The sequence below is a fragment of the Saprolegnia parasitica genome, assembly GCF_000151545.1.
Source record: "Saprolegnia parasitica CBS 223.65 unplaced genomic scaffold supercont2.83, whole genome shotgun sequence".
Classification (NCBI taxonomy): Eukaryota; Oomycota; class Saprolegniomycetes; order Saprolegniales; family Saprolegniaceae; genus Saprolegnia; species Saprolegnia parasitica.
This window is the reverse complement of record NW_012156477.1, coordinates 145098-156242: the sequence shown is the minus strand read 5'-3', so window position 1 is coordinate 156242 and position 11145 is coordinate 145098. Positions and strand designations below refer to the sequence as shown.

The 11145-nt window shown below is 56.2% G+C and overlaps 6 protein-coding genes across 6 annotated transcripts in view; 3 read left to right on the top strand and 3 right to left on the bottom strand.

Annotated features, from left to right (window-relative positions):
- Positions 1-1904: 1904 nt before the first annotated feature.
- On the bottom strand, positions 1905-2297 carry SPRG_12140 (hypothetical protein; the record flags this gene model as incomplete). Its single annotated transcript, XM_012351643.1, has 1 exon — positions 1905-2297. One exon carries the CDS (start codon positions 2295-2297, stop codon positions 1905-1907), a length of 393 nt encoding a protein of 130 aa, XP_012207033.1.
- A 724-nt stretch (positions 2298-3021) lies between these two features.
- On the bottom strand, positions 3022-3607 carry SPRG_12139 (hypothetical protein). Its single transcript, XM_012351642.1, has one exon. It carries the CDS (start codon positions 3588-3590, stop codon positions 3129-3131), a length of 462 nt encoding a protein of 153 aa, XP_012207032.1. The 5' UTR covers positions 3591-3607; the 3' UTR covers positions 3022-3128.
- Positions 3608-5424: 1817 nt separating this feature from the next.
- SPRG_12138 (hypothetical protein) lies at positions 5425-6498 on the top strand (the record flags this gene model as incomplete). Its single annotated transcript, XM_012351641.1, has 1 exon — positions 5425-6498. The coding sequence occupies one exon, from the start codon at positions 5425-5427 to the stop codon at positions 6496-6498; it is 1074 nt and encodes a 357-aa protein (XP_012207031.1).
- Positions 6499-6745: 247 nt separating this feature from the next.
- Positions 6746-7786, top strand: SPRG_12137 (hypothetical protein; the record flags this gene model as incomplete). The annotated part of the gene is made up of 1 exon (XM_012351640.1): positions 6746-7786. The coding sequence occupies one exon, from the start codon at positions 6746-6748 to the stop codon at positions 7784-7786; it is 1041 nt and encodes a 346-aa protein (XP_012207030.1).
- A 215-nt stretch (positions 7787-8001) lies between these two features.
- On the top strand, positions 8002-10218 carry SPRG_12136 (hypothetical protein; the record flags this gene model as incomplete). The annotated part of the gene is made up of 1 exon (XM_012351639.1): positions 8002-10218. The coding sequence occupies one exon, from the start codon at positions 8002-8004 to the stop codon at positions 10216-10218; it is 2217 nt and encodes a 738-aa protein (XP_012207029.1).
- An 82-nt stretch (positions 10219-10300) lies between these two features.
- SPRG_21089 (hypothetical protein) overlaps positions 10301-11145 on the bottom strand; it is a gene marked incomplete at both ends in the record, with an annotated part of 3137 nt that continues 2292 nt past the window's right edge. The window contains 3 exons of the mRNA XM_012351652.1: positions 10301-10418; positions 10466-10588; positions 10645-11022. Of these exons, the coding sequence (XP_012207042.1) occupies positions 10301-10418; positions 10466-10588; positions 10645-11022 (619 nt within the window). The remainder of the gene's footprint in view (positions 10419-10465; positions 10589-10644; positions 11023-11145) is intronic.

The following is an 11145-nucleotide window of genomic DNA, read 5'->3' as shown; positions in this document are numbered from 1 at the left end:
TCGCAACGTTCGAAATACCTACATTCTGTGCTGAAGATCCGGATACGACGCCGTTGGCTGCGATGACATACAAGGATCAAGTGCCTTGTCCGGATAATCGACGGCCGTTGACTAACCGGGGTGGCGGTCGGTGGAGTAGCTTGATGTCCGCAGCGCAGAGCTGGTGTCAACGCCACCGCCTTCATGGCGCATGTTGAAGACGTCGTCCCATCGTCCCTCGATGAAGCCGATGGCTTTTCCGAACTCAAGGAACTGAGAAGAAAGATTCGTCGTCGGCTTCTCACGCACGGGCGAGAACGAGGTTCACTGGCTTGGGCTCGCAACATGATCACGAGCGTATAACCTGCTTTTTCTGATTTCTCTTATGACGCATGGTCGCTAAGTGGGGCTAACATTGCCCAAAAAATTAAATATATTTATATTTTCGGTGGTATGTGCGAATTGGACCGCACGCTTATCAGCCGAGAGGTAAGGCAGTCGACGTCGATGCTGGCTATCATCAGCACTTGAAAAGACCGCGGGCACTGCGAGCCATCCTTTGAATGATAGGAATCGAATTTTCGATTTTCTGAATTTTACGATTCACAACCTCCACAACAAGGGGCAATAGAAACAACATGATGTTGGCCCCTTGCTCCATATCGACCCTGCTGCACTCGAGTGTGCGGCCAAAGTCGCCTTCCCACAATGCAGCAAGCGTCGCTTCGTGGATTTTAAATTTCAAAGGCGGGGATCCCGACCCAACGACCGACATTCGTGACACATTCCGATGGCGCTGACGTGCGAATCTGGAATCCTCGGGAAGATGCGCTGTCGAGTGACGGAGGCGCGCTCACCATTAGGAATGGATTTATGTGGCATGCATTCGTACAGGTTAATGCATTAGGACCATGTGTGATTGTGTCTGTAGTACGTGTCTGCTGTGTACACATGTACATGATAGAGTCGCGGTCGCAACCGCAAGGAATAAAACATAATTTTCCATTGGCAAAACTGAGTGGTACGTCTTGGCAGATTGGCCTTGCATGACACGAACGCGTCACTGCGTGCGATCGTTTCAACCGAGTCTGCGTCGATAGCGAGCAAGGGAATTAAAATCTATCTCCTTGATGGCGAGCGATGCAAGAACGACATGTCATGTCCATGGAGTGGCGACGTGGGTGATCATGTCCAACACGGATGCGTCGTCGTCTCTGCCCTGTGGACAGCGAACGAACGAACGAACGATCGATCGAACGTGCGACGCATTCTGGGTCCAAAGACAAGGGCGCAGACACTTCGAATCCATTGCATGACGAAGAGGGAGCCCGACGTCATTGCTTTGGGCACTGGCCCACGCGAAGCTCGTACAGTATCAAGTGTGTGGGTTCAAAAGTATCAATGTATGCAGTTGATACATTTCACATGCGAGGTTCATGGCTCGTCGTTTGGATGCAACATGGGGCCCAAACTATGGTCATCGTTCCTAAACTCTCATGTACTAGTAATGAATGTCCCGGCGGCTCAAAAATACTTGGCGAGCTACCCATGAAATTCGCTGCTTGAACGCATCTTCATATTCGAATGCCGTGATTATACTCTCGGTCTCGTCTGTAGCAGGACTCGGTAGCGTGGTCTTGTTTGCTAAAGGTAGCGTCCATTTCATTCCATTCTCCCTTTGCGAATACTGGTAAGACTTGCTTTGTGGCTGGATATGGGTTTGATTGCTTGATTGCTTGACCGACTGATTGATTGATAGTTGGATTTGCATGCCCTAGCGATATATCCAAGCCATGGTCCATCGTCGACTCTTAACCCTTCAACGCCTGACTTTTCGATGTTGCTTGAGAAGAACGTCCTGTGTGAAATGTTAAATGTGTTGAGAAGAGCGTCCAGTCGTATCAATAAGGACATTCGACGCAGGGTCACCACTCGTCGACGTCGCTCTCGTCACGCGTCTGTGCGCAAAAGGTGCACAGAATGTCTTCGTCAATGGCTTCGAACGAGCTGCTATTGCGGTGCGTCTTCCACTTGTCGTTCTGGGACGGAATGAACGGGACGGGCCGGCCGCCCACGATCGCGCGATCCCGCGCGTCACCGGCGTATTTGCGCGGCAGCTGCATCGGCGACCAAATAAACATGGACTTTATCTTCTTGTGGCACTTCTTGGCGGCCTTGGCCCGGCGCTTGGCCTCGGCGTGGTATGGCAGCTTGTGGCACGTGCATTCCGCCCCTTCTTTCGCCGGCAGCAGCTTGCGCCACCACATCGTGAGCGTCGAGGCTTCTCTGTGGTGGTCCTCTCGACCTTGGATGGCCATGGTCCCAATGTCCAAATAAAACGAGGCAGTGATAGCTGCAACTCGCACCAACTGGGTTTCGTGATGATGCCAGCTGGGAATCTCTCGCATCATCCACGATGGCTTTGGCTCTGCATGGGAACAAGCAAGCTGCTACTGTGCCTGGTATCGATGATGCGTGTACAAAAAAATGATGGGATTGTGCAGCAGTAGCGGACGAGCGTGATTACACGAGTCGCAGCAGCGCACAGCCGTCAAGAGCGCTGCATTAGGTACCGGTACCGCCGGTACCATGCACAGCAGCTCGACAGAGGAGCTCTAACGATGGTGCAGGAGATACTACGATTGAGATTCAATCGACTTGGTTATCGCGTTGCCTCTGTGCTGCAGAAAGGTAGAAACGGCGCAGGAACTTTGGCACACAAGACAGAGCAGAGGTGATGTGTCCACGCACAACCCAACCAATGGACCCAAAACATGGGACGGGACAGCCATCGAGATTCCAGACCTGCGACAGTCGACCGGCTTGCTGCTCCGTGCGCATGCCAAGAGACAGTGTCGGTGATGGTCTTCCGCCCGTCGATTCCTATCACTGCTTTGGCAGCGAGACGAGACGTGCAGTGCAGTGCGAATCACCCTTGCACGGCCTCGATCCGACGGCCGTTCGTTGCTCTACATTTTACAGCAGTCTCTTTGCCTTGAATCTTGCATGACGCGTGCTATGTGCGCGCGTGGCCTTCAGTTTGGGTGGTTCAAGCTCGACGAGATTCTGTGATTCGTTCATTAAATAGTACAGTACTGTGCGATTGGTGGCGCTTAAATAGTTCTAGCAACGGTCGATGACCCGTGTGTCTAGTAGTCGTCCTCGAGGTCGTGGCTCGTGACCGTTGAGAGACTCGACCGGGCCATGCAGCCTGGGCACACGATCGGTTGGTTGGCGTCAAGCGCGTCGTCGTCTTCGGCGATTGCTTCAAACGTGCGCGCCTTGCGGTAGTTCTTCCAGCGCTGGTTTTGGACCGGGCAGTAAGGCACGCGGTGACCGCTGACCAGCGTCTTGTCCTTCTTCTCCATGCGGAACTCGTCCGGAAGTGGGATCGGAGCCATCGTGGCCGCCGTGCGTGCGGGCGGGGCCATCGCTTGGCGGCGGCGCGCCGCGAGCACGTTGAGCTGCACGCAGGTGCAGATGTACGCTTGTGTGTCCTTGATCGGCTCCTTGGCCGCCGGCGTCGTGTGCGAGAACGGGTGCACCACCTTGGTCCATAGCTTCTTCAAGCCCGAAGGCTTGGTCGACGACTGCTTCGAGAGGCAGACCATGGGCGTGTTGTGTGTGGGCAGATGTAAAAGTGACCGCTTCTGAAGCTGGTCAAAGCGCCACCTGCGACAAACCCGATTTCTAACCCGCCGCCGGCCATTGGCCAATGGCGTCGCTTTGATTATCCGGATTGTTGCGATCCGGCCAATCATATCGCGTATAATGGCGGCAAATTCACTGACGCACGGATAAGCGATGTGGATTTTTCACTCTGCACCTGCCATGCCTCTCTCGGTGGTTGCCGCAGTTGATCGACGAAAAGCACGCGAGTGTACGGACAAATGCAATATTCTTGAGTTATCTATACCTATATAAGTGGCTACTTGCATGCGTACCCAGCATCGTTCAGAAGACACAAAGGGGCGTCGCTGCTTTTGTTGCGAGAACGACCTGCGTGCTGTTCTTGGCGTGTGCATCGTAAGAAATGGTGGTTTCATTATATTACACGTGGGTAGCAGGCAGGTCCACAAACACAACGTCCGAAGAATGTGGCGCCAGCGATAAAAACAAGGCCGCAACTTGAAGCTCGGACGGCGTCGTCTTGGTTGCGACAGCGGTGCAGCTCCGCGCTGCATAAGTTGGCGTCGCACGAGCTGCAAACTATAATAGAGCGCGTGCGTCATCGAAAGCGTTCAACGGCCAAAAATGCTTGTCAGAAAAGCGACATGCACCACCCAGCATGTCATGGCGTCGGATACGAGCGATTCCGACCGAGTATCTTGAGCGGCATCGAACAAGATGCGCGTGCGTCGTCTTCAAGTCGGAATGTCCAATCCTTTTTCACGATTTAAAAAGTTAAAAACCAAAATCGACCAAAATTGACAAAAGAGGGATTTGATGCGCACTGCAAACCCACTGTCCCCGCGCTCGGTAGAAGACCGAGCGAGAAAAGCTATCGAGAGAATGCGTCGGAAGACGATCGCTGTCGTGTGTTTTCTGCGCGGCTGGTCGTCAAAGCTACTACTTCAACTTTGCCCTTGGCGCGCTTTCGCGGTACGGCGTTTCAGGAGCAAGCACGTAGGATCCGAGTCGGATTCGTGATCGGCATCGACAATGTTCACTCGAGAACGAAGAAGGCGTCAGCACCATCGGGTGCACTAAGAAGAACGCGACCGACGATCCGAGGCGGCGTGAATCATTGACGTGCATGCGTCACAAGAACAAGATCGCTTTTAAAATAGAATACCAACAGGATGGTTGGGATTCGATCGAGGTCGCCAACAGAAGCCGCTAAAAGATGTAAGACTAGTATTCTACAATGTGGTCGACTTGAGATTCATTATTGACACTGAGTCTATATTGGAGATTCGAGATGCGTCGCCGTGCGACAGCGACTGTCCACTGCTGTGGCGCCAATGTCCACGGCCTGAATCGTCGTGTCCTCGATGCGAGCACTGTAAAGTCTCACAGCGTGTGGCACTGCACTCACCTGTTCAGATCCGATTTGCTAGAGACGGCGAGGACAGACAACGTCTACGCCGTGTCCAGCTCCTACGCGCTTACCCCTGCCCAACAGAGGCGACCAAGCCGATAGAGCACAGCAGTATCCGTTGATATTTTTTCTTGCAAGTCGCCCGGTATTGAATAGATTGCGGAAGGTTCATAAGAAAATGGTGTCATGGTAAGCCTTCAACCAAGGCGCTCCGAGATTTCTCCGAGATTTGCCAGTGGCGAACCTCATCAATCCTTTTTTGAAAGGCAACGCCGATTGGCCAAAAATAATCCAATTGCATGTTACACACGGCTTTGATTGGTCACAATTTGCGACCACCCCCACGATGATCGCAAAATGATGGCACACTTCTTGAACCAGTGGACAGACGGCGGTGCAAGTCCATGGAGCTCGAGCTGCGACTGCGGTCCAAGGCGCAGGAAGACCGCGTGAATATCCTCACGTACTCGTCGTGGGGCGCCCCGCACGTGACGTTCCCGCAGTACCTTGTCCGCGAAGCCCATTTCCGGTCGACGCAGTTTGGCGCGTGGATGGCCGACTACGTCTTTATCCCTAAAAATGACCCCGACACCCTCGACATTCGAGGGTACCTCGAGATTTTCCAGCGGCGCGCGGTCTTGCGGCCCCACGATGGGTCGCCGGCCATTACGTTTGACGCGTACAGTGTCGCCTCGGTCTTTACACCCGAAGGGTACCGGAAGCAAGGCCTTGGTTCGGCCATGCTTGCTGCTTTTCTTGAGCGCATGGCGGTCATGACCGACAGCAGCTCGGGCAAGGCGTTGCCATACCTCGTCTCGAACCTCTACTCGGACGTCGGAACGTCGTTTTATGCTAAGTGCGGCTGGGACCTTGTCGCCTCGGACGAAATCCTGCTGCCCGTCGCGACAACCTTGCCGGTATACGACGCGTCGCTCGTTTTGATCACGTCGCTTGCAGCGCTCGAGCCCATTGCGACGCTGGACCGTGCGGCGATGATCGCGACTCTGCGCCCTGGCGAGGTTGGCTTTTTACTCACGACCGACTGCATTGAGTTTTACCACGTCAAGCACCGCTACTGTGGCGTGCACCGTCACCAGATGACGACGCTTCCAACCAACTACGGCGCCTACCTTCAAGAGAAGGGTACTATCCGCGGCTACGTCATTTGGACGTACAACTTTGAAGAAAGGACGCTCGATGTGCTCAAGTTTCGGGCGCTCGACGACTCTGCAGACACTTTTGCAGCGTTTGAGCCGACGCTACATGCCGAGGCCGCGGCCTGGGGCTTGGACCACATATGCCTTTGGCCAACGAAAGACATGGCCTTGCCGGAATCCATACGAGCACTTGCGCGCCCCCGTGACGACTCGCTCTCGATGTTGCTCGTGCAAGGCAATCATACAGGCCCGGAAGACGATGATACGAATAGCGCCAAAACGTTTCAGTGGGTTGCGGACGAGCTCTACCTCTACGCGTAGATCACTCGTGTCCGAGAATGCCATGACTGACGTACTATAGTCATTGCAATCAACTTGAAGTATCTATTCGTCCAAAGGTTCTTGTTTTGCCAGCAACACCGTGGCTACAACTGTCCACGTATGTGGCGCGGGATTGGCTAGAAAAGTAGCCAATACGATCGCGCTTTTCGAAAAGCGCACATAGGATTGGCTAAAAACCATTGGCGAAATGGCGTGCGTTTAGCCTGTCAGTCGACAGGCCATAAGCATGGAACTGCGCCAAGGCTCCGCGGCCCAAGGCCATCAAGTGAGTGTGCTCACGTACCCTGAGTGGGGTGCGCCAATCGTATCCTTTGAAGAGTACCGCGAGCGCGAAGTGCAATTCCGCGCCTCCGCGTTTGGCCAGACGCTCGTGACCGACTACGTCTTGGTGCCCACAACGGACCACAGCACGCTCGACCTGCGCGGGTACCTGGAGGTCTTTGCGCAGCGCTGCATCCTTTGGCCGCCCACCGCGCTTACGCCCATTTGCGTGGATGCCTTTAGCGTCGCGTCGCTCTTCACGCCAGAGAACCATCGGCGAAAAGGCTACGGTGCCATCACGCTCCAGGCCTTCTTGGCGCGCCAGCGATTCGACTACATCGTGTCCAATTTGTACTCGGACATTGGCACCAAGCTCTATTTGGCGAACGGGTGGTCGTCGCACCCGTCCGACGAGATTGTGCTCCCCGCCGACTTTGACGTTTCGCTCGTTCCCGTCGCAGCATCGGCACCGGTCGTTCTCACAGTCATCGACTCGATGGACGTCCTCACCGCCATCGCCGCCCGCGACCAAGCCGATATGCAAGCGGACCTTCAGCCAGGTCAAGTCGGTTTTCTTCTCACGGCCGAGTACATTGCGTACTTTCACGCCAAATACAAGTACTTTGCAACGCACCGTCTGGGCCTGGCCGAGCTCCCGACGTCGTACGGGCTCTGTGTGCGCGACCTTGCGACAAACGAGCTGCGCGGGTATGTGCTTTACGCCCACAATTTTGAAGACGACCAGCTCGATGTGCTCAAGTACCGCGCCCTCGGCGCCGACATTTTCGACGTCATTTTGCCGCATTTGCTATCGGAAGCCCGACAATGGAAGCTATCGTCCGTGGGTCTGTGGCCGACGTCCGCGATGGAGCTACCGTCCGAAATCGCCAAGCGTCGGACGCCCCGAAGCGACTCGTTGAGCATGCTCCTCGTCGAAGCCGCCGCAGATCGAGCACCCGTGACGGGTCTTGAATGGGTCGCCAACGAGAAATATCTCTACGCCTAACCACAACACAATGTTTGTGGCGTATTGGACGATGCGAATATGTCTACTGTTCCTTGATGACGTCAAACAAAACTCATACATGTTCTCCTCTAGTACTAGTACACGATAATGAAGACTCGGTTCACCACGATGGAGGGTGGTTTGAGGAGGAACCATGGTGCACTCGAGACGAAGGCGTCTGAGACCTCAAGTGTGCACTTCCACGATGTGATGCCATGATTCGCGTCGTTGATTGGCGGATTGCCGCTGAACTCATCCGGATACTGCGTTTTGAGTGGCATCGTCACGCCACCAACTTTGGTCCGAGTGCTTCCGCTGGCTTCATGGTCACGTCGCCCCCGCGCCCGCTCGGCGTCTCGCTGCGCTACTTCCACCACCTCATCGACACTTGCGGCGGCCGGAATAATCTCCACGGTCGCACCACCGCCCAGGTCTGCTTCGACCACATCGTGCCACTGACCAAGTCCACCGAGCTCTCGCTCGTCGACCATCTCACGACCGACGTCTCGACGCGCCATTTTGTGTCGGAGGCCAATTGGTACGTCTCCCATGCGTGGAGCTACCTCTTCTTGGAGACCGTCGACAGCCTCGAGACCTTCTTCGCCGACCAAGGCATGACCGACGAAGCGGTCATTTGGTTTTGTGTCTTCAACAACAACCAGCACCTCGCGCACTCGTACCCGTTCGAGTACTGGTCGACGACGTTCAAGTCGCAGCTCGCTGCGATCGGCAATGTCGTCATGATCATGCACCCATGGAACGACCCGATCGTCTTGCGTCGAAGCTGGTGCGTCTTTGAGGTGTACGTCGCTGTGACGATGCAGGCACGGTTCGAAATGGCGATGGCCCCCGGTCAACTAGACCTTCTCATCCAAGATATGCTTCGCCCAACGGCGCTCAAGGATATGCTGGGGACGATCAAGAGCGAGGCGTCCGAGACAACCGTGGCAAGCGACCGCGACGGCATCTTTGAGCTCATCCGCACCGAGACGTCGTTTAGAGCCGTCGATCGACTTGTCTTTTCAACGATCACCGACTGGATGAAGCGGGCACTGATGGCGCAGATCGCGTCTTCCCGTCTCTCGCCGATGGAGAAAGCGCACCGGTACGTGTGTCTGGCCAACATTTACGCAACCGAGTGGGCGTGGGCCGACGTCATCACGGCGGCAACTGACGCTTGCACGCTCTTGGCGTCGCCGACGGACGGCAACCGTATCAGCGCCAAGCTCCATGTGGGCGTTGCGCGCGCAAAGCGAGGCGATCCAGAGACGACGTGGCGACCGCTCTTTCAAGAGCTTTTGGCCATGGACGGCCTCGATCCAATGACCGTTTGCAGCGTTCGCAACGCGTTCGCGGACGCCCTGCACAGCCTCAAGCGGGACGCTGAGATTCGCGACCTCTGTCGCAAGACGTACGACCTTGCACAGGTGCACTTTGGCCCTGCGCACCAGGTGACGATATCCGCCATGTCCAAGCTGGGCGGCGCCAGCTACGGCCTCGGCGACTTTGACGACGCTGCGGTCTGGTTTCGCCAGTGCGTGGACGCGCGGCTGGCGCTCCTCGGACCCGACCACGCCGACACGCTCAACTCGCGCGGCTTCTTGGCGACGATCTACAACGTCCAAGGCAAGTTTCGCGCGTCCCGGGCTATCTTTTCCGAGAACCTCGCGGCCTTGGAGCGTACGCATGGCGCGCTGCATGCACACACGATCATTGCGCTTGGCAACATGGCGCACGATGACGTCGCCCTCGGTCGCTGGAAGCGGGCCCAAGCTACCCTGCTCGTCGCCGCCTCGCGGTCCCAGCGACAGCCACTGCCGCCAGCATACGCCTTTTTCCTCTTGTATGTCTCTGCGCTCCTCTACTGGTCGAGTGGCAGCTACGTCCGCACCAAGTACTACCTCGAGGCCGCGCTGGCCTTGTGTCAAGAAGCGTTGCCAGCTGGTGACCCGCTCACGACCAACGCGGTGACACTGCTCTACCGGTTCCTTTTGGACCCGACATTTGGAGCCTATAACCCAAGAGACGAGAAGGCATGGACACGCGTCGTCGCCTTCTTCAATGACAACGAGCTCGCGTCCGAAGCGTGGCCAGAAGAGGTCTGCCGAGCGTGTTGCCGACAGCTAACCGGTCGCATCTACGAGTGTGCTGCTTGTGTCCCGGACCTCTTTCGGTATTGCTCCAACTGCTTTGCCTACGCCAAGTTCCTAGCGTTCTGCGACCATGACACTGACGTCTTTCTCAGCCACGTGCCGCCGCGCCGGTACCTTATGGAGCAAGATATGCTGCAGAGTACATCGGTGGCGGCGGCGACGATGCTCTGGCCAGCATACGCCGCCTACTGCGCCAAGAACAGCGTACCGGATGACGAGCAAGCACGCTTTGCGAGCTTCGAGCCCATCGACACGCGGCCATGGCACCCGATGCTCTAGCTTCGGTACCGTCCGTCAAGACTATAGACTGTAGTCTTCTTATTGTTGTTGTTGCATTGTTGATGAAACGAGCAGCGGTCGGCTAGCGAGGCGACGTAACATCGCTGGTAAAGACGCGGTAGACGTCGTCTTGCGTCAAGCGCTGCGTGCGACTCGTCCACTCGTACATTCTTGCTTCGACGGTCGCGGCCATGACATACCTACGGCAACGCATCTTCCCACTAAGATCGCAGTGCATGCTGCGCACCGGTGCACGTAGCTGGTCTGCGTTTGGCTGAGCCGCTGGACGCGCGCCATCGCTTGTTCCTGCAACGCCGGCTCAAAGGTCGGCTCGACCAAGAACACATGGGTGGCCTCGACCAGATTGAGCCTACCACGTCCGCGTCCCATCAGACAAGTTGTCGACACGTGGATGTGTGCACGCACCCGTGATTGTACTTTTTCAGCGGTAATAGCAACACGCGGGCATTCGGATTGGACTGGAACTCTTCGCGCAAGCTTGTCTGACTCGTGCGCTGGAGGTGGAGGCTCGCAATGTGCTTGGCCGATAGCGCCGTCTGCAGCAGGCTCAAGGCCTCGGGCCACTGCGAGAAGACAATGCATTTGGTCGTCGCTTCGTCTTGGAGCGACGCGATCTCATCCACAATGACATCAAACTTGCTGCCTGATGTCGGGTTGCGCAAACGGGGCACGGCGCTGAGCGGAAACGGGCTCGGCCGGGCACACAGCGGACACACCGGTGTACTATGCGCGCAGCAGCCGCCGCACAGCATGTGGCCACACGCGAGGAGCTGACACGCCTCCCTACACGTCGACGCTCGTCCTGCGACTCCGGTTCAGAAAAGATGATGGGACCATACATGGTGGCCGAAGCGACGAGGCGCAAGCGGTCGCAGTTCACGGACGCACCCTGTGTGAGCGTCGTCT

What these genes read in the sequence shown, in the direction of transcription:
- SPRG_12139 (XM_012351642.1), bottom strand. Translation starts at nt 3,590, where the DNA reads ATGGTCTGCCTCTCGAAGCAGTCGTCGACCAAGCCTTCGGGCTTGAAG.